The 23,137-nt window shown below is 40.9% G+C and overlaps 3 protein-coding genes across 3 annotated transcripts; all 3 read right to left on the bottom strand.

Annotated features, from left to right (window-relative positions):
- Nucleotides 1–5,603: 5,603 nt before the first annotated feature.
- On the bottom strand, nt 5,604–6,389 carry LOC148892735 (forkhead box protein D3-A-like). Its single transcript, XM_089006406.1, has one exon. The coding sequence runs from the start codon at nt 6,387–6,389 to the stop codon at nt 5,604–5,606; it is 786 nt and encodes a 261-aa protein (XP_088862532.1).
- A 4,055-nt stretch (nt 6,390–10,444) lies between these two features.
- Nucleotides 10,445–14,596, bottom strand: zglp1 (zinc finger GATA like protein 1). Its single transcript, XM_089006407.1, has 4 exons — nt 13,488–14,596; nt 13,288–13,385; nt 10,827–10,920; nt 10,445–10,592 (listed from the first exon to the last, which is right to left on the bottom strand). Exons 1-4 carry the CDS (start codon nt 14,594–14,596, stop codon nt 10,445–10,447), a joined length of 1,449 nt encoding a protein of 482 aa, XP_088862533.1.
- Nucleotides 14,597–17,329: 2,733 nt separating this feature from the next.
- On the bottom strand, nt 17,330–20,145 carry fdx2 (ferredoxin 2). The gene is made up of 5 exons (XM_089006036.1): nt 19,946–20,145; nt 19,611–19,662; nt 18,974–19,080; nt 18,698–18,785; nt 17,330–18,594 (listed from the first exon to the last, which is right to left on the bottom strand). The coding sequence occupies exons 1-5, from the start codon at nt 20,121–20,123 to the stop codon at nt 18,438–18,440; spliced, it is 582 nt and encodes a 193-aa protein (XP_088862162.1). The 5' UTR covers nt 20,124–20,145; the 3' UTR covers nt 17,330–18,437.
- Nucleotides 20,146–23,137: the final 2,992 nt, after the last annotated feature.

A 23,137-nucleotide genomic window follows, 5' to 3' on the forward strand; every position in this document is an offset into this window, starting at 1 on the left:
CGTAGTTACTCAACATCATGAGTTTGCAAGTCCTCCCCGAGTGGATTTTCTCCGGGTACTCCGGTTTCCTCCCACTTTCCAAAAGCATGCATGGCAGGTTATAAACACTGCAAATTTTTCCTAGGTGTGAGTGTGAGTGCGGATGGTTGTATTTGTGTGCCTTGTGATTGCTGCCTTGCCTCCTCAGGTGTGATAATTTCTGAAAAATCAGATTAATTGGAGGTCCGGGAAGGGGCCAGATAATGTTGCTTGTAATCCTGACGGTGCCAACCTATTCATTTCCTCTCTATTTTATTATAGTTTTGTTTTGATGGCTAGATCAAGTGGAACTTTAGCTAAATGCAAAAGCCGCATAAGACAAACCACTGAATATTGTAATGGCTCTCATGTGTGGCCTCTTTGAGGGTGACGACGACGACGACGATGATGATGAGCACAGGCTACAACAATAATGGTGCTGATGACAGATTTGTCGCGCAGTTCCTCAGCAAAGTGTTCTCTTTCCCAGGACCTCCAAGGTCACGCTACAGTCGCGCGGACATCATGATTGTGCGCGGGGCGAATGTCTGATGAGGAAACCGCTGAGGGAATGGAGAAAAGGTGCTGACCTCCAGGTTTGCGACAGCCGCAGTCGGCCTACCGCTCGGCCCCGAGAACAAAGAGCAGGCGAGAGACGCATTTAGGAAGGAAGTCGGAGAGGAAAGTGGCCATGATGACGACTCTTACTGGCCATCAGCAACACAGGTGGCGCTAATGCCAACGCATCCCAGACTCCCACTCCAGTCCCGTGAATGTAAAAGCTTCCATCCTGTGACACACACACACACACAAATTCCTGTTTCAACGTTTTTGTGAGGTCCGGATAACTCCAGATAAGGAGTAAAGACCACCGTTGTTGATACGTTTAGAGAATACCTAGTGTTACATTTGAACACTAAATGCCACCCCATTTCCCACTTCAACTTCTTTAAAAACCAAGAAATAAAAAGTGGACTTGAAACTGAAATAACAGCAGGAGTGAGGTTTCTGAATGGTACATTCAAAGTCCTCATCTCTGATGTGAATATGGTTAAAATATCATTTTACTTTTTGTGGTATGAACTTTTTCCTCTCATTAACCACACACACACACACACACACACACACACACACACACACACACACACACACACACACACACACACACACACACACACACACACACACACACACACACACACACGCACACACACACATACACACACGCAAAGCAAGACGAGACACACTCCACCAAGTGGACTCCGTGGCCTTGTTTCCTTTGCAGCATGTAAACACTATTGTGTGCCCAGTGATAGTGATCATAGGAGCTAATTGTTTGGGGTAATATTCGCGGTGCAATTGATGGAGAAAGTGACAAACAATGGCGTGCACACTTGCCCGGACATATACGCAAAGTTCTCCTCCTCTTCCTCGCTTCGTCTGCCACGGCACGTCAGCTGCTCTTTTTGGCCTCATCTTCCTGGTCAGCTCATAAGATAAAAAAAGATACATAATATGACACGAGTCCTAATACGCCCCACCGGTATTATGATTATCAAGTTTTTTTTCTTCAAAATTATGATTATCAATCAATTAATGTGAAATTGCTTGGTTTTAGTCATTTTCTCGTAGAACTTTATGATTGTAATATTGTGACTTGATTGTATTTGTATAATTAGAATATTAATAATAATAATAATTATTATTTTTATTAATATTTAATTTATACCCGCTTTTCAAAACTCTCAAGGACACTTTTTGTCTGTTCATTTGTTTAGTAAGTTATTTGTTTATTTATCGATTAATCCATTTATGTATTAATTTATGTAGTATTTATTTATGCTATCTCGACATAATAAAATCGTTACTCTTGATTCTTTGAATCTACTGGCCATCCTCAGGACCGTAACAGCAGCGGTTACATATCGACGGTCACACATGGCTCAGTTTCCCAGGATGCACCTGGTACGGGCCGAACGAGCGGATGCAGGCCACAGCTGTTTCCTGTCCACACTTCCTGGTTTGCTTTTTAGAGGCCTGCTGGTTTTGGGTTGTATTTGTAGATTTGATAAGGGTGATGTAGACGGGTGGATTACAGTTTTTTCCAGGTCAGATATGTCCACACGCGGGCACAGGTGGAGGATAGTCTCTCTTACTTTCATATCAACTGTGGTTTTAAAATATAAGATACATTAAATGGGGGGCATTGACGGAATGATTCAAGGATAAACAATTCTCATTGTTTACTATCTCTCTTTAGACTTCCTTAGTCAGCCAAGGGGATTTCTAATGAGAACATAATGAGCTCAATCAATTGTTTCCTTGATTGAACAAACCCTCTACTTTCCTCATCAACAGCTAGATACACGCCAGAGATGCGGCGCTGAGAAGACCAAGACCGTGCTCTCTGGACACTTGATGAAATACATCAAAACTACAGTATTGGTCACTAACGTGGTATCTGCGCGTGTTGCGTTGCATGACACATTGTTGAACAACTGAGTAATGTGTCAAATTTCTCATCATCTGCGCCTGCACGGTCCAAATTCCACAGCATGTTGTCGATCTCCATCCTGTAATAATAGGAAACGGCGCATCACTTTCCAACTTTCTCTCACAGGCTTCTCTCATTGTCCCACTTTTCCATATCACACGATTCTCTCATTGTCTTTCTGTTCCATGTTTGTGCAAATTGATATGTTGTTATATGAAGTATCTGTCCTGCCGTCATGTTTTATTTTTTTAACCGGAAGTGAACCCTTACTCCACTGTAAATACGCACAGCGCTTGAAGCCCAGGCATAGTGTGTGTGGCAGATGAAAAGTGACAAGACGTCGATAAGTCGTTCTTAGCAGCCTTAACAACTTCCGCTCTTGAAAGAATTTCGAATAATAAATATAACAAATATTAAATATAGATTAAAAATATTGAAGTGTGATAATGGCCATTCATTACCAGAAAAAGATGCCACCTGACGGCTTTGTGCGAGTTCTTCCACAACAAACTTAGCAATGTAGGTGTTAAGATACGGCGATTTGAGCAATTGTATTGGTAAAAGCAACGAACTGTTTTGAGGAAAGGTTCTTGAGGCTTACCGAATCAAACCACTGCTGAGCGTGCGGTAAATTTATATTTTTTTCCGCTAGAGGGAGACAAACAATCACCAAGTCCACGTCCTTTGGCCCGCACTCCTTTTTCACCGGTTAAAAAAATCAATCCACTAATGGGAACCGTCGCCTGATTGCACATAAAAGAAAAACAGGAAGAAAACATGACCCGTGATTACCGATCTTATTATTCATTAATATTTGACATTGAACATATTCAACCACACAACAGGGACTGCTTCAATCTTTTAAAATAGAAAGGTTATTTTAAAAATCTGACATTCTGCATATTTTGAATTACAGGTAACTTGTCTGTCTTGTAACAATAAAAAATACTAAAAACCAGGGCTATTCTGGTTAGTAACATTGCACTGCGCCAATCTATTTTTTTGAACAGCGCTGTACTCTACCTACTTCACCTGTTACAAATATAAACTCCAATCCAATAAAAGAAATGCAACTTTAGAAAATATATTAATGCTCAATTGCATTATGCAACTTTTGGCAAACTTTGTGTGGAATCACTAGTCTCAGAGAATGGTCATTCAGCTACTTAAAACGGGGACTGAGTGGAGGGCATTCAATGTGCAAATTGCCCCACTGTGGGACTATTAAAGGCCTTCTGATTCTTTCTGAAATCTCAGACATGATGTAATATTAAAGACGTTTCAAATGACAACTTCCCGGCATTAAGATACACTATGTTTGTAAAGTTTCATTTCCATGAACTAAAACTTGCATCACATTAGCTCTGTTTGCTAAGTTAAAAAGCAGTGGAGAGCCATTCCACCAAGTGGATGACATGAATTAGACCTCAATGACCACAGATATCTTTTTTTTTTTTTTTTTTTTTTTTGCAAAAGACTGTTAGTTTGGTCAGAGTCAGCTGTTTCTAAAATCTGGACCAACATGAAGGAAGGCCAACTGACACCCCAAGGAAGACAACAAAGCATCAAGACAAAAACATGCTTGAATGAAGATCCACCAAAACTAGTGATGGGGTACGCTGCCAGCACTCATTATCGCTTGAGAAGATGGAAGCAATAACCTGTTTTGCTTGCCCATTCACAACAGTGTCACAGAGTTACTGTTGAGATACAAAAATTCACATCGAGCAACTTTGTATCCTAATTTTGTAAGTTTGACTTGCAGATAAAATGACTCATGAGTTAAAAGGAGTATTTTTAGTGTTTTGGATATCAACAAGAGCAATGTTTTTTTTGCCAGTTCCTGTTAACGGAACTAACCGAAGGCAATCTTTGGAAAAAGACTCCCGTGTTTCTATAAAGGTTGTATAAATACGCCGGCCAACAATCTAACATGATCAAGATGCCGTGCTTTGACTTGAAATTGTATTTATGAATTCTTGTTTTTACTTGGAAAACTTCCTCTTTTTGGCCCTCGCCCGACGCTGCGTGTTTAGGATGTCGGCCGTGTGGAAAAATAAACGTGTTACCTGGAACTGTTAAATGTTATTTTGGCTTATGCTGCGCTTATTACCCACCATTAGTTGTCATCACGTGTGTGTCTAACAACATTGCCCTTGTGTAGCCGACGGCATAAAAGTTGTAATAGAGGGCACGTTGAATTGGGTTGGGAAATTGAATGTCTGGACCATTTAAGAATGACCTGTTATTTTTTTTTTTAATTACGCATCAACAAACAGAATGGTACAAAGCTGACATTGGCCAAAATATCTGTTGCAATCTTATGAAAGATGAGAGAAGAGGAATAATTACAATACTTTCTTTTATGGGGTCATGGTTTTTACTTATGTTGCTTTGCATGACAGTACTCTCAGATTTATGATCAAATGATAGGTGACAAGAAATCCAGCTGTTTGGAACTTTCTGAAGCAGATTTTGAAAACGTGTGCTTGTCATGCTTTGCAAAATGGTGGTGTTGGGGGTGTAACCCGAAGAAAGCAGGGAGGATCGAGAAGCCGCGTGTATTTGACAAATTGTATTAAAGTCGGCAGGAACCAAATCTCAAACAAAGTCATCAGAATAAAAATGTCCAAAGTAGCAAACAAAACCATTAATAAAACATCTCTTCTTTTCTTTTCGGCTTTTCCCTTCAAGGGGTCGCCACAGCAAATCAGTGTCCTCCATCTTTAGAGGTTTGATCCGCAGGTTTGTTTTGGCCAAGCTTTTACGTCGGATGCCCTACCTGACACAACCCTCTGTATTTACCCGACAAACTGCATTCAAGGCTCTTATTGTAGTTAATGAAACTAACTGCACTAAAGCTACGTTGAAATAAGTAAAATATTTAATTGTGTAATGTAAAGGTGTACATAAGCTTTTTTTTTTTTCAAAAGCTGACCACGTGCCTTATAATGCACTGCACTTATTACAGTATATGAATTTTTTTTAATATGTCATTCATTGAAGGTGTGCCTAATAATCCTGAATTTCCAGGAATTTAAAAAGTAACATCAAATCTAAGATATATATATAAAACATCGACATAAGAGTGCTAAAACAAGAGGGGTATTTTCGGGTCCATAAAAACGTAATTAGGCGTCCTCCCTTGAATAGAGATGACATGGGTCAAGGGAAAGGTCCTGTCCACAGGTTGCACAGCAGTGCAAATATCCAAACACGATGGAAATCCCTTGGAGTGGAGCAAGGAAAGAGCTGGAATTAAAGTTCTTACTGGTGGACTCACAGGACCAGCCAAGGTGTTTAAAAAACTCCCAAGGCTCGGACGGTGGTAGTACGACGCCGGTTGGAGGAGCGGGATTCTGGTGTGTGCAGGTCGAAGAGCCACTGGCACGGCAGAGTCCTTTTCCGCCTTGCAGTATCGGTGCTGTCTCTTGAAGCGTTTCCTCCGTCGAAGAAAGCTGCCGTTCGCAAACATATCGGCCGACATGGGATCCAAAGTCCAGAGATGTCCCTTCCCGGGAAAGCCGGGTGCCCTTGGGACCTTGACGAAGCAGTCGTTGAGGGACAAGTTGTGTCGGATGGAGTTGTGCCATGCGGGGCACTTGTCCCGATAGTAGGAAAAGTTCTGGCTGATGAAGTCACAGATCTGACTAAGTGTGAGGCTTTTCTTGGGGCTCTGTAGGATCGCCATGGTGATAAGAGCGATGTAAGAATAAGGAGGCTTTACCAAAGAAGTGCGATCGGAGACACCGTAGAGTCGGACCGTCAAGTTTCTCTGATGTTCCCAGATGAAGAGATCCGCGTCTTTCTGGTCCTCGCCATCCCGCACATCTACGTCGTGGTGCGCGTGCTCAGTAGCTTTGCAGTCCAAAGTCATGGTCCTCATTGTGAGCAGGTCCAAAGTGACTGAAAGTAAAACACGACTTTTGCCTTCCTTGATTCATTTGACTGCATCTTTGACTTTTAACCCAGCGCCCACCTCCTCCTTTTCTTCTTCTTACTCCTCCTCCTCTTTACCTTAAAAGAACCTACCACCATTCAAAAAGCCTCTGAGGCGTCCCAGATAATTGTGGCAATCTGATGAGATCCAATCAAGAAACTGAATTTAAAAAAAATACAACAAATGATTGTTTTTCTGTTTTGACGGTACCTATATGTATGATGTACTTGTGGTCAGGTGGATCTTCGCGACAGTCCAGTAAATCCCCACTTGGAGTCAGGTCAACCAATTCTGTTTTTTTTCATACATTGAAATAAACACGTTTTATTTTATTTTGTTATTCTATTTTTTTTGAGGGAGTGGTAAGCCACTCGTTTCTTGTGGAAAGAATTCCTGATGTTTAAATAATTTTTGCATGCAGGAATATTGGCAAAATCATTCCAATCCATTTCAATTAAATGACCATCATTATCAGACATTTTCTATTTGCGAATGTCTTTGAAATATTTATACATATTTTAGTGGAGAAAATGCATGTTTGCGGTAAAACCTCCTTTAAAAAAATAAGAATGCAACGAAATGGGTGTCAATTTGCAAAAGTTCGCTATTTAGAATTCTTTTTAATGATTTTTTGAATCATTGTGCATTTTGAAGGATGAAAAAGCCATTTTTTTTTCATGAAAAACGCGTAATGTTGGTATAACTTCTGAATATTTTCTTGGGCGGTTAAAAAAAAAAAAGAAATTAAATAAAGTGATTTAAAGAGATGAATTACACATCGTTTTTATGCAATACAGACGCTCCCAACTTATGAACGAGATACGTTCCAAATGGTTGTTCCTGACGTGAATTTGTTCGTAAGTTGCTGCAGTGCTATATTTTGTATAAAATGAATGTTTAAAAGACAACCAAGACCATTTTTTTGTTTCCTGACACCAGAAAAACGTTTTATAGCATCTAATATGCAAAACACGCAGGCTGATATTTTAGTCAAATGCAAAACACCAATAAAAATGAGTTAAAGTGTCCCAAAACCACTTCAAAATGACCCCAGAAATTGTGAGTTTCAGAAGGTGCCGCCCCCTTGTTCGTGACATCACGCCAGGACGTCTTCGCCTTGCTCTAGAATCAAAACAATGGCTTCAGATTTGGAGAAGATGGTTTCTTGTTACTCATCCAGTTATGAATATGATTCAAAAAGTCCTGAAGAGGAAAGCGTAAATGTTTGCAATCGATTAAAGAAGTACTTGCTTATCAATTCGAGCCATCAGGACTCCAATGTAGCGTACCAGAAAATGCACAAGATGGCGCCCAAACTCCGTTGGAAATTGACTTATTTGTCTGCTGGGAATTTGTGTCAACTAGAACCAAATAGTCGTGGTCCATCGTGGTCCATCGATGAAAAGGTTTCTTCAGCCGTCATCTGTACTTCTTTGAACGTGTCGGACATTTCGCTTCTTATCCAAAAAACTTTGTCAGCAAACTAAAGTCTAACTGGTAGTTTAGGCCATATATATAACGCTACTGTCCAGACATGGCGGTGCCGGACTCAGAGTCCGGCACCTTCAAAGAAGTACAGATGACGGCTGAAGAAACCTTTTCATCGATTCACCATCGCGTTCTGTGTTTTCCTTCTAATTTCGCCATTAACACGGATCAACACGAAGTTTTCAGACCAAACAAAGTACCCAAAATGCATTGTGTGTCGCATTCTCGGTCAGGGGCATTCCAAACGTGACGTCACGTCAGACATCGTCCTCAACTCGAAAACAAGACTTCCTAAATAGTCAGCGCGAGTCTTAAAACATAAAATATAGCTATAGACCGTGGAATCTTTGTAAAATACGCTCAGTAGAAGTCATTTCAAGTGATTTTACAAATTATGGACACAATTTGTCCAAAGGCGTCGGTTGTCCTTAAAGGACAACCGACGCCTTTGGACAAATTGTGTCCATTTATATAGATGCTATAAAACGTTTTTCTGATGTCAGTTAGGAAACAAACAAAGTGGTGTCAGTTGTCCTTTAAGGCTTATATACGTGTAACGTTTATATAAATAACTTATATGCTTGTATAAGTAACCTGTATTAGTTTGTACTGAAAAATAAACATTTAATAAAATATATGCTCTATAAAATACGTACATGTACAACTGGAGAAAATACTAAATATGTTACGACAAAAATGTTCGTATGTACCATTTGTAACTCAAATGTTCGTAAGTAAGGGAGTGTCTGTATATGCAAACCAAGAAGTAACTCAATGCACAAACTTGAGCTCCACGGACAGTCTTCTCTGCAGGCTTTACATTGAAAAAAATACCATCTGTTGTTATTTCACGAGGGGGAAATTTTGAAGTGTTTATTGGAGGCAGTCTTGGTTCTGTAACCGTTATTTATATTTGATGTTCGAAATAAAGCACAGCAGGTGAGATTGGTGGATTATGATGCTTAATTTTCAAATAAAACCTTGATTTGAACACCTCCCTTTTTTATGTTCTTGGCTCATTCAGCTCATTTCCTTTTTGCGCTCGTCCTTCGGAGATGTTTTGGCTAAGTCAAGAAAGGAAAAATCATTCTGGCTGTTAGGAATTAGAGACAGACGTCATATGTTTTACAAAACAATAGCTTGCGCAGCATCCGTCCGTGTGAGGCCACCCACTGCGGCGAAAGCTCCACACTGCATGCGGGCTCACAGAACGGTGACGTGTTGAACGCTTGCGTACCATTTCCCTCTCGCCAGTGTGTTTGCAATTGGTCCTACATTACTAAATAAACCCCTTGCTTTAAACAACTACAATTTACTAATTCACCACCATTCACAAAATTATTCTGGAATTGAAAATGACGTAGAGCGTCATTCTCAAATTTGTTCGGGTTTTGTTTTATCACGTTTGGGTGCCGATAAAGCGCTGGCCATGGCCTCTGGCAATGTTTTTTTTTCTTTTCCACGGGAGGGCAGAATTTGCCTTTTTTCCATGTTAGCGCTTTAATCCAGCTTCATCTGTAAAAGCGCCATATAAACCAATATGTATTCATTGCATTGTATTTTGGACAGCCTCCCTCATTTCAAGCTCAAAAACTCCAGACCCATATACTTTAGGAATTAACTCTTTTTTTTCTGATGAAAGAAGAGTGTACGGTTTCTAATGCTGTATTGAATGTTTAAAACTCAATATTCTGTGCGTCCTGGAATTCAAGTGTCCACTAGAGTGGACACAATTTTGCACATCTGGTTGGCAGTGAATGAGTTAACGTGCCTAGAATATTGGATCTGTGCTCCAATGAGGCAACAACGGGCTATTCACACCAATTTTAATCCAGACCAACAAAATCAATGTTCACACAAAATTCCCTTTTTTATATCCTCACAAACATGCATGTGGGAAAAAAACATGACCCTTAGAAACCAGTCATAAAATACAACCCCAAAAGCACAGTCAACCCAAAGAAAGGAGAAAAACACCCAAATGCACACATAGACAAAAACAAAAATAAGTCACATTAATTACCGATTGTCACAAAACACAATGTGGCTGTTACGTGGAGAGAATTTCGACAATAAATATCAGATGAATGCACCAGCAGTTTAAGTTTTGAAACATTTGCAGCTAAGTGATTGACCCACAGCCAGGGTCAGCGTCACATCCCCCCCCTCAAATATTTATGAAGACATTTAACTTAACAGCTGCATCAAACAGTTACACTGTAAAGTGTTTTCGTAGACAAACATCTTTCAATGAATATAGCAAATGTACATTTTTTTTAACGACCACTATTTTTTTTCCCCGTTGCGTCTTTGAGTCGGCTTGTAATTAGCCATCGGGGCAATTTTGTAACACCAAACCTAATATTAACAACATGGTGGGATAGAGAGACACACATGCCGATGTCGCTTTTTCTTTTCGTGGTGAATTTACGGCATGTGGGTCAGCAGTGAAATGAAATGTTTGTGAGTTTCCATAGCCCGCTATGAAACCACCGCCCCCTGGCTTACATGTACTCCTTAGGTGGTGTGTGTTTATGGTGAGTGGAGATCACTTTCACAAAATTTCCACACCTGAGACAGCGTGAGTTGGAGTTACTTTCCTTTCTCGGGATATACCAGCAGTTGACACAGCGTACTCTGTACTTCTTGTACCTTTAAAACAACAAATTTAAAAGTTACAATACGCATCAGAGGAGAAAAAAAAAACAACTCAAGAATGCTATTTCTTGCGACCGACTGGAGACCAATCATGGGTGAACCCCCACCTCTCACCCTGTGAGCTGAGATAACGTCCAGCTAAACGCTGACCATATACAAGTTAAGTGCAAGAAATTGAACGTTTTCTTTTAAACTACAGGTATGTTAATATTGATAAGAATTAAATACCTTATGCCGCAAGCATTGCAGAGAGGCGTCCCATCTTCTGCATCCCTCCACATGGGTGTCTTGCTGGTACAGCATGATGCACAAACTTTGCCCCCTGGTGACAGTTAAGAGTTCACCACTTTGATTCCCAACCAAGCGTGCAAGCGTTACGTTCTCAGATAATGTCCATCTATCCATTTTCTAGAACACTTTATCCTCATTAGGTTCGCAGGGGGGTGCTTGAGCCTATCCTAGTAGGCGTAGGACACCCTGAATTGGTTACCGGCCAATCGCAGGGCACACAGAGACAAACAACCATTCATTCTCACACTCACAGCGGGGGACAATTTTCGAGTGTTCAAACTGCCTGACAAGCGTGTTTTTTGGAATGTGGGAGGAAACCAGAGGACCCGGAGAAAACCCACACGGGCCCGGGGATAACATGCAAACTCCACACAGGAAGGTCAGGACCGGGTCTTTTTAACTACAGGCATGTTAATATTGCTCGCGACCTCTGCACTGCGAAGCCGGCGTGCTACACACTCGACTATCAGGCAGCCCTCAGATAATGTATTCTGTCCAAATGTATCAGGTGAAAGCCCGTTTGCAAATAATATTTGTGCTGCAGCGCCTCCAGGTGGGGAAAACAAGTCAGACAAAAAAAAAAAATCTGACAATTACGGGTATGTCAAGTCAAACTATTTTTTAAAATATATTTTCTTTTTCTGAGCCTACAAAATCAAGTGTAAAAACTTTGAAACAAACCACTCACTGTGGTTACCATAGACTTATACGTGAAAATGGGAAAATATTTAGAATAACAAAATAATATAAATTAATACTAATCAATTGTGTTGTGTCTATCTATCTAGCTATCTAGAGAGAGAGAGAGAAAGATAGAAAAAGACAGAGAGAGAGAGAGAGAGAGAGAGAGAGAGAGAGAGAGAGAGAGAGAGAGAGGGAGAGAGAGAGAGCATGATAGAACTAGCTAGGTAGCTAGCCAACTCAATACAGTCGACAGTCAGAGATAGAGAGAGAGAGCATGATAGAGCTAGCTAGGTAGCTAGCCAACTCAATACAGTCGACAGTCAGAGAGAGAGAGAGAGAGAGCATGATAGAGCTAGCTAGGTAGCTAGTCAACTCAATACAGTCGACAGTCAGAGAGAGAGAGAGAGAGCATGATAGAGCTAGCTAGGTAGCTAGCCTACTCAATACAGTCGACAGTCAGAGATAGAGATAGAGAGAGAGAGAGCATGATAGAGCTAGCTACGTAGCTAGCCAACTCAATACAGTCGACAGTCAGAGAGAGAGAGAGAGAGAGAGAGAGAGAGAGAGAGAGAGAGAGAGAGAGAGAGAGAGAGAGAGAGAGAGAGAGCATGATAGAGCTAGCTAGGTAGCTAGCCAACTCAATACAGTCGACAGTCAGAGATAGAGAGAGAGAGCATGATAGAGCTAGCTAGGTAGCTAGTCAACTCAATACAGTCGACAGTCAGAGAGAGAGAGAGAGAGAGAGCATGATAGAGCTAGCTAGGTAGCTAGCCTACTCAATACAGTCGACAGTCAGAGATAGAGATAGAGAGAGAGAGAGCATGATAGAGCTAGCTACGTAGCTAGCCAACTCAATACAGTCGACAGTCAGAGAGAGAGAGAGAGAGAGAGAGAGAGAGAGAGAGAGAGAGAGAGAGAGAGCATGATAGAGCTAGCTAGGTAGCTAGCCAACTCAATACAGTCGACAGTCAGAGATAGAGAGAGAGAGCATGATAGAGCTAGCTAGGTAGCTAGTCAACTCAATACAGTCGACAGTCGGAGAGAGAGAGAGAGAGAGAGAGAGAGAGAGAGAGAGAGAGAGAGAGAGAGAGAGAGAGAGAGAGAGAGAGAGAGAGAGAGAGAGAGAGAGAGAGAGAGAGAGAGAGAATGATAGAGCTAGCTAGGTAGCCAGCCAACTCAATACAGAGAGAGAGAGCATGATAGAGCTAGCTAGGTAGCTAGCCAACTCAATACAGTCGACAGTCAGAGATAGAGAGATAGAGAGAGAGAAAGTTAGAGAAAAAGAGAATGAGAGAGTGAAAGATAGAGAAAAAAGATAGAGAGAGAGAGAGATATAGATAATTTGCTAGCTAGATAGTTAGATAGAGATATAAACATGAAGGTTTAAAGGCCCCGCAAAGTGAAATTATATATTTGTTTCTAAAAAATACAAGAGGTGGACATTTGTGCATGTGATAGTTTTTTGCAACCCAATTAAAAAAAAACTTTTTAATCACACCTTTGTAGTGTCTTCACTACAGATATTGGTTCAGCACGATTTGCAAAAGCATTGTATTATAATTTTATTTCACACGTTCCAACTTCATTGGAATTGGCTTTGTTATTCTTCCAGTGTGAAAACACTATTTCACGTTTGAAAATTATTACTTTTTAATGTGAAAAAAAAAAACAGTAAAGCAGTGACAGCAGGTTGACTAATGTACAATGTAGGTACCCGAGGCACTGGCTTCGCTGTCTTCCTCAGAGTTGCTGGTCGTTCGTGATGTTTGGGTCCGATTCCTCTGTTTCCGCAAGCTCTTGCGGAGCACCTTGCTGATGTGGGGAGAGCGAGAGAGATGACACGAAGCACAACGATTGTTAACACAGTGGCAGACACAATGTGCATCCCCGTATTATACACTGGCGTGTCCTCACCTGTACTTGGATATGATGCGGAGCCGACATTGTTGCCTGCTGCCATTCAGCTCCGCGTTCATACGGAATGTGACTCCCTGGAAGTGCGGGTCGTGGATATCGCCGCTGCGACTGGGAATGGCTTGCTTTCTAGCCATTTTGTTACGGCACAAGTGCCGAGCGGCGGGCGTTTCGCAGGCCTCCTTTGACCTCAGGTGTGAGTTCACCGTGGTGGTGGTAGAATGCTGCAGTTTTTCCTCAATGGGCGCACGTGCGGCGTTTGATTTTGATGACGGCGTGGCGTCATCTGGTTTGGAGGGCCAATGACTACCCGATATTAGGTTTGCATTGTGGTCGAGGGTGACAGCTGGCCATGATCGCTTCACGCTGTCTGAGTCAAAATCCTTTTTATGATGACGGGATGTATCGGGCATGTGCTCAAGGGATAAAGAATTTCCAAAAACACCGGTGTAAGCATTGTGATGTTTGGCGGAGGAGCGGTCAAGACACCCCTCCAACGTTTCAACGCTGAACACAGGTTGTGTTTTAGATTGCCAAGAAGCTTGTTCCTCTGCTGCGTCTTTGTGAGGCATCTGTGGTGGCCCACCAAATGTCAACTCTTTGTCACCAGTCTCGGCTTTAGAAGCAAAGCAATGCACTTGCTCGACTACACTACAAGTGGAGATCCCCGCAACGGGCGTTGGTCTCAAAGTGCATTCAACACCGGTTCCTGATTTGTGTGCAGAGGGGACATCGCATCCGGTGGGAAGAAACAATCTTGAGTCTGCTTGCTCTTCTCTGAGATCCATCAGCCTCTCGCACTGCAGGTTGATCAGACTCAACACTCTCCAAGGGCTGTGGGATTCCATTTCTCCCTTGCCGCTCAGCAGCCGTTCATAGCGTTCATAAGGTGACAACAAATGTGAGTTGTCGGAGGCTTGAGCTCCGTCAACTTTTTCATTTTGACTGTCATTCAGTGATCTGGTGTCCAGTTTTCTGCTTTGCAAGGAAGCCTCCAGTTTAGAAACCTCCTGGAAAAGGTAGAGGACTGCAGATTCGGAGGCATCAAGTTCTGCTTCCCATTGATGTCTTTCAAAGAGGGCTCCCTGTGACCTTTGGCCTGCGCTCATATCTGCATCATGAACAAAACAGTTAAGTGGACAACAAACGTGCTGCATGGCATTTCTTGAGCCAGATTATTATACATGTAAAGCTCAAGCAACTGATCAAACTATTTTACTCACTGCCTAAATTTGAGGGACAGCAACGTCTAACTATGACAGATTTATGAAGTTATTTATTTGAAGAATTAATGCAGAAAAAAAAAACATTTTTGATGTTCCAAGTTAAGATACAGACACAAAATCATTGTTAATTAAGGACTTTTGATTATTTACTTCTATTTAAATTTGTCTTTGTTAACTGTGGACAGTTGGACTAGTTTTCAAACAGCTTCAAATTCACGCCCGGTTGGAACCTCAGTGATCTCAGGATTTCAGATAACCATAGATACTGAGTGTCAAATGAACCCAAGTTCATTTATGTACTGTATATGTAAGCCTGTGTGCAGAATTTTGACCATTGTGAAAATTGAAATTTGGGTTATGTATACGGTATTTGAACAATGCGTCCACATTTATGGACATAAATTGTAGTGTACATAAACATCATCTAAAAGTATAATGGAAATTGTCTATAGTCTTTCGACTACAGTCCTATCAGAACTGCATACGTATAGGTAAAATGCTGTTCCAGCTCTGGTTTTAGGGAACGAAAGGGTAAAAGCAATGGTTGATCCTAAACGATGCATAATAGCGCCAATTATATAGCAATACATTATTCTAATGTTTCGTGTTCCAATGTGAGTTAAGTGTTTTGAACTTTTTGAATTTGAAGCAGCGTCGAAATTATGCACAGTATATATAAAATCGATGACACGGTCGCGATCTTTGTTTCGTGCATATTAAGATGCCAATAACTTTCAACATGTATCGGAAACACTAGCCTGTTTTATGATAAGTGACGCCGGACGCATTGTAACGCATCTTTTTTCCCATCTTACAAACAGCTTCAAATTTCTGCATTGATTTTCATTTACCGAGTACTGCATATAAAATTACAGTGTACGTGTTGCTGGAAATGTCTATGTACAGTAATGTACATATAACAATGAATAAAATCACATTTGTCGCTTACCTGACAGAAAATGCACTTATTAATGGTGTACACTGGCGAACTTTGGCCTTCATTCGGTGCGCTAACACGACGCAGCTGGCCGTGCTTAGTGTAATTGCTTGCATCTGAAGATGTTCACACCTGGCGGCTAATGAGCAGCGATCGTTCACAAACTTGAGTTTATTAAGTTATTTAAAACGTGCATTTTGTCTGTGCACGGACAAGAACGTTGAGATTGAATAATCGCAATAAAATTGCTTTACCTTCTTAAATTCGAATGATTGTTTTACCTTTTTTCCTATCGGGGCTCGAGTCAGATCAGGTCCTCAAAGGGCCATAATATATATAATGTGGGGGTATTGGTCACAAGTGAAGGTAGAAGGGAGGAGGAGCTCGAAAAAATATCCGGTGCTGCGTCTGCTGTAATGCAGATTTTGTATCCATCTGTTGTGGTGAAGTGTCCAAAATGAGTTTCATCCTCATCTGTGAAAAGGTTTCTTCAGCCGTCATCTTTACTGCTTTGAAGGTGTCGGAAATATCGCTCCTCATCCAAAGAGCTTTGTCAGCGGACAAATGCTGTGCTGTAACTTAGGCCCTATAACTATCCCAGATGGACAGAGGTAGCAGTGCCAGACATCTGCTCCGATAGGTCCCTGCTCTAAGGTTGGGGGAGCAGTAGACTACTCCCTGAAGCTAATCTGATTTTTTTGTCTGGTTTTGTTCTGTCTGATTACCTCTAATGCTCTATGCCTGGCTCTGATTGCCCCATTAGCTCTGGTATCACCCCATTAGCATCCCTAAGCCTACGTGGTAACAACCTAAGAAGTCTGTTGTATGAACGGTCTAAATTAAACCTCAAACAACAATTGCAATTTAGTCAAGGGTTTTGCTGTTTTAAAAAAATGCTTCTTTTACTCCCCTTTTAAACCATCTATTTTCTTTAGCTAATAATTTAACCTCACTGTCGTCAAATGAGTGGTTGCTAGCTTTTAGGTGCAGATGTACTTTAATCCACAAGGTTTTCTTCTCACCCTGAGCAAAAGGGTGAGAAGATCAGTCATCCGGGAGGGGCTCAGAGTTCACATCAAGAGGGCCCAAATGAGGTGGCTCAAGATGGGCACCTCTCTGGTGGCGGTGTTCTGGAAATATCCCACCAGTCGGATGCCCAGGGGATGACCCAGGACACGCTGGAGAGCATGTACATCTCCCAGCTGGTCTGAGAACGCCTTGGGAAGAACTGGAAGAAGTAACTCGGCAGAGGGAGGTCTCGGAAAGCTGTTGACCCGACCCCAAATAAGCAGCAGAATAAATGGAATAAAGGTGTTGGTTAAACAGAAAAAGGTAAGATTGGAATACAATACAATGCAATACGCAAGATGAATATAAATACAGTAAAGTCTCATTATATCGATATTGGTTATATCGATAGTACTGCTTATTACGATACTATTTCTATGAACGCAAGGAGAAAATTTACATGCCGCAGGATCGGATATATCGATAGTCCGCTTATATCGATATTTTTTCCGACTCCCGAGAATATCGATATAACGAGACTTTACTGTATGTGGTCTTTGACAACGAATGATATTATTTACTACAAGTAGTATTACCGCACATTTACTGTTTACAAATTCAGAGCAATTTAGCTTGCACCCTAGACAGAAAGCGAAAATATTGAGTCAATACAGCTTTAAAAGAGTACTTTATTGCACAATTTTAAATTTATAATGTATGCCATACATAGGTGACTTAAAGGTGTGCGTAAGTTGAACATGTACAGTAGACTTGACAAATGAACAGGTTTTAACTTGGAAAACTCCTTCATTGGCAGCATGTTGCAATTTTGTTTCAGAACATAGCAGTGTTACATCAGTGTCAGCTCGCCAGAACACTCCTTCTAAAGGGAAGTCCATTTTTTCAGGGCATTTGAAATGTTGACTGTGACTTTCCGGAAGGACTTTCACTTAAGAGGAGTCATATTCCCCACAAATACCAATGAAATGCATAATAATGTATGAGTGGCATAATAATGATTGTCCAAGTGAAATGACAAGAGCATTTTACGACAAGACTGCATGTAAGAGCTCTTACAAGGAATGTTCCATTCATCAGCATTGTACAGTTTTATGAAGGAGTATTAGCGACACACTGAGGGGGGAAAAGTGTAACGAGAACTAAGACGTACACAAAATCCTTTGCAATTCAATGAATTCAGAATAGTCAGATAGTTGCAAATTTGCCACGAAAAAAAGAAAAATATTTAAAGTTAACGGTCTTTCACTTAATGTACATTTGACAATCAGTGAAATCAAATAACACCATTGTCGCCATGATCACCCGTGTAATTTTCGAAACCATTTGTTGATGTAGATTAAATTTTATTCATCAAAAATGCGGTGTTATTCATGTTGTATTATTACTTTTCTCAGTGGTTTTCCCCCCACTGGTTCTTTGTAAGATGAACTTTGTTTCATTAAGGTCATGAAACGATCAGTCAAGTTCTTTATGTTTTTGTTTAAAAAAAAAAGTGAAATTGTGCGCTGTTTCAATGCTGGCCCGAGGATATCACACAACGAAAAGACATTATGTGTAAGTACTTAACCATTGAATTCTGCGAAGGTTTGCAGGCCCACCTCAGTAAATTGTTACCATCTGATGAGTCAAGTTCTTCAGGGCGGTTCCTACAGGTCCCTCAAGCTGTAGATTTCTTCACAGCTAACCACTCCCTTCAAGGCATGGCTTCTCCTATGTTGGGCCAGCCCCTCTCAATCGCACCTTAACCATCGCGTCTGCTCAATGAGGCTTGGGAACATGTCCATCTACATAGAAGTTTCTCGTGACTTTGGGTAAAGTCACCTCCATGCCCTCCAGCTCTGGAGTGAGAATGATCTGGCAGCCTAGACGAGAGTTCTCCTGGAGCATGGGAGCCATGTCCAACATGTCATCCTCCCTAAAAGGTGGGCGCATTACTGCATGCAATTTTCACTCACTCAATCGCTAATGTGCCACAAATTAATGAAAAGTTCACAAAATACAACAAAAGGTACGCCTACCTCTCAAGTGGTTCGGGCAGTTTGTCAAAATAGCCGCTGCTTACATACACGTGACATGTTGAACAGGCCAATGATGCCTCACATGCCCCTGAATGGGAAATAAACAGAACGATTAGATCATGTATTTGATTGCAACATCACCGGTGGCAGTTTTACCCCTTTACAAAAATAATTCGGCTTTTATTAGCTATTTGTGTAACTGTTTAATAATAATTGTACTTTGTTTAATAGTAAATGACTCGTTTTATCTTTTTAATGGCAAACCTACACACCCACCTTCTAGTTCGATTCCATTCTTGTGAGCCAAGTACAAAATATTGTCTCCTACTTTGGCTTTAACTGGGATTCTTTGGCCCGACCGGTCAACATACACCACATTGACCCTGAAAGATAATAAATACAGCTCAAGGAAATTTATAATTAAAATGGCTCTTTCGTTCAGTTCTGTTTGAATGCCATCAGTGTAACTGGATTTGAACCCAAGTCAGAAGGTGCTATTAAGCTAATGCTAACACAGTATTTAAGTGAATGCAAAATTACAGTAAATATTTGGATGAAGTGACTTCTAGGTCATATAAGTTTGTTTTTCAGGATAAAGTCCTCCATTTTTTTATTAGAATTTGTATTTCAGCTTCTGTGGTTTAAAGCAAATGTCCCCAATCGTATTTTAGTATTGTACAGGGTATTTACATTATTCAATTTTTGTCCCGGTCACTGTGACTCGGCTGGGTTGTAAATCGGTGCCCGAGCGCCCTCTATTGAGAAGGCGCCATTGAGGTTCCGTTGTTTTGGACGAATCAAACAATTCCCATTTTTCTTTTATTTCGTGATTTTTTTTCTTCTCGATGCAAGTTATGGTTATTTATGTAAGTTTTGTGAGCTTTCATTAACTTGGTCGACATTGGAGACTTACACGTTGTCTTGGTTCTCTTCATCTGTGTTGCCTTCCTCACTGTGGGCCGAACCTTAATACAAGATATAAAACCATAAATTACTTCTGCCCCCAGAGGTAATAATTTAACACATGAAAAGCGTCATTAGAATAATTTACTTGTTGCACAACGCGACGAGTGAGGTTACATAAGCAATACTCATTATATGCTTAAGTAAATACAGAAAGATGCAAAACGCATTAACGTCTGAACATTTGCTAAAAGGACGTTAAATTATCATCATTATTTCGTCGCCATAAAGCGAGAGACGTTAAAAATGACAAGCCAGCAGAAACGCGCGAAGAGAGGTCCTCACCTACACTCGTCTGTACAAATCGATTGATGGTACAAAAGGTGCCCAGGGAGTCTTTCTTCTGTAAATGACCCGTGCATGTCTTTAACCTGGTAAATTGACAATTGCTACAATGCGGTAAAACTCGCCAAAGTCTGAAAGTGAGCCCCACTCTCGAGCGTACTGCAGCGGAGGCAGCCATGATTGTGTTTTGATCACGTGCTCGCGACGGTCCAATAGGAAAAGAACCCTGCCAGCACATTGTTTGGACGACAGATGACGCTGTAAATTCACTCTGGAGTTTCTGACAGCTCAACGGCCCAAGAAAGAAACGTTCTCGCTATTTAATTTCGTAAGTAAATCAGAAGACGTTTTGTGCTTTTTATGTATGTGTTTGTTAATCCTTCCAAATTTCTCAGCTCATGCAGGGCATTAGAACTTGATGACCAGTGACAATCAGATAAGAAAAGAAATGGAATCAAAATAATAAAAACATGAATTGAATCGACGTCATTTCTATGTAAGAAATAAATGTTTACAAGTCTGTGACGAAACCATCAAATATGGTAACGTTTATTTAAAGTTGATATGAGCCATGGCATGAGGAATGGATTTGACTGATAAAGTCTGTGGAGGCTCTCAGTCGTGGTCCATTGAAGAAAAAGTAGTGGTCCGTTGAAGAAAAAGTATCATTGACAACAAACCACGTCTGCACTCAAAGAAAGGGTGTGTGGAAAACTAGTCCGTTAGCCAAGACTATATGCTAGCAAATTTAATGGTCGTGAGGCGAGAAGTTTTTGAGCTAAAGCGTTCGTAAGCCGAGGTTTCACTCTAATTAACTTCAGTCCATGATTCAGATATTTTTAGGCCATTAGAGAAAAGCCTTGCAGGCCCTGACGGTCCACCACTGCTGTATCCCAACCAAACAGAAAACAAAACATGGGAGACGGATCAAAACAATGCATCAAGTGCGGATAAGCTGGAGAGCATATGTTGTCTGAAAGTACAGAAAAGATCAACTTGTTCCTTAAGTTGACATTCACTTGAAATAAAACAAGGTTATCCTCCATAAAGAAAGTGAGATGCTGAGTTGCCTTCTGAGAGCAGTAAAACTCAAAGGTGCATGTTGCATGTTCCACATGTGATTTATATACAATGACTGATGAGCTGTCCGACTAGGCGCTCACTATATTTTTCCTTTTATTCTATTTTTTTAAACCTATATAAAGACATGTACATTACGAATAAGGCCAGCAATAAAGTTGGTTTCGATCTACTTACAGTTACACCTCCCATCTATGTGGACTGCTTCCTCCCTTGTGGAGGGCCAGACGATGTTAATTGGGCCCGAGTGTGTCGACTTTACTATTTAATAGCAAGCAGAAAACACACGGAATATAAATCATCACGTGCGCTTTATGTGCACCTGCACATGATGCGTGTCCCGGGACTGTTTACCTTTTCTGTGAATGCAACCCACCTGTGTCTCAGTGGACATCCTGTCCCGCAGGCAGGTGTATGCATGTGCCCATATTTAGGAGGAGTGGCGAGTGGAGGTCGTAGCACACTTAAGTACCTCCTGACTGTTCTTTTTAAATTTATAGTGGAGCCTCCAAAGTCCAACACAGTTGACTTGCAAACACATTTGTATGATGAATTAAGCAGATTCAGGCTTCGACTGTCACTATCACAAATTTATTTCGTAAAACGTTGAGAGGCTTTTAACTCATTTCACTGCCATTCCCGAATTTATTCAGACATTGAAAATATGACAGAGAGCCATTCCTGAATTTGTTTGGGTTTTGTTTTTTCATACTTGGGTGCCGATAAAGTGCTGGCCATGGTCTGTGGCAATGTTTTTTTTTCTTTTCCAAAAGAGGGTAGCATTTCCCTTTTTTCCATGTTAGCGCTTTGTTAAAGCGCTATATAAACTAATATGTATGTACTGTATTGTATTGTATTTTGGACAGCCACCCTGATTTCAAGCTCATATAACTCCATACCCATATAATTTAGGAATTAATGATGAAAGATGAGAGTGTACATTTTTTTACGCTGCATTGAATGTTTATGTAGTCCTAAAACTCAAGATTCCGTGCGTCCTGGAATTTGAGTGACAATGATAAAAACCCTGTCACTGGAGTGGACATATTTTTTGTACGTCAGTGAATTAGTTATGTAAGATTGTCATTCAAGTGTCATGTAATGTGAGCAACCGTTTTTAAAACAAAGTGACTGAAACTAAAGCAACATAAAAAGTACTTACCTTTTTGTTTCTGGAGAGGGAGAAAAAGATGTGCTCAGGTTTCACTGAAAAAAAAAAAAAAAACATAAGTTCAATTGATTTATTAAAATCACATGACCCTCTGCTTTGACTTTTCTTTTCTTTCCACAATATTTTAAATGAACACCATCGCTCGCCTCGGCCGTCGCCGACTGCCTTTGGCCTTTCACCCCGACAAACATACCGTCTTTCACTGATGACCGGCGTGGGCACTCAGGCTAGTCTATCGATCCACGTGGCCTCCAAAAAAAAAAGGGGGGGGGGGGGCTGTAAAGTGTCCTTGAGAGTTTTGAAAGGCGCTTAGAAATGAAATGTATTATTATGATTATTCTTCTGGTGTTTGTTTTGTTTAACGGGTGTTCATTGTTTGGTCTACCATTTTGTTTCACGTCTCAAGTACTAATAGCTATCTATTCGCTGGCTAATGGCTATCTATTCACTAGCTAATAGCTATCTATTCTCTAGCTAATAGCTAGCTATTTGCTATCTATTAGCTATCTACTCGCTAGCTATCAGCTAACTATTCACTAGCTATTAGATATCTATTCGCTGGCTATTAGCTATCTATTCACTGGCTAATGGCTATCTATTCGCTAGCTGGCTAGATTTCTAGCTTGCTATCTATTTAAGTTACTTCGGGGTTGAATGAACGCTGGCGCGCGTGGCTGCCGCTGCTCACCCACAGAAAAAACTTATCCTGTGACTGTAAAGTGACCTTGACAGTTTTGAAAGGCGCTTATAAATGAAATGTATTATTATTATTATTGGACCACTTTTGGAGACTGTGTCACTGTATTTCGTTCACATCTCGTTGCCTAAACGGGATACAGTAAGTCACACGTGCTCACCTTCCGTAGCCTCTTATGGAACCATGAAAGACACGCAGCTTGATAAATAACGTGTGAATAGACAAAGCGTTATAAAGCGAACTG

This window comes from Hippocampus bargibanti, linkage group LG10 (assembly GCF_051943395.1).
Source record: "Hippocampus bargibanti isolate YZ-2025 linkage group LG10, ASM5194339v1, whole genome shotgun sequence".
NCBI classification, from domain to species: domain Eukaryota; kingdom Metazoa; phylum Chordata; class Actinopteri; order Syngnathiformes; family Syngnathidae; genus Hippocampus; species Hippocampus bargibanti.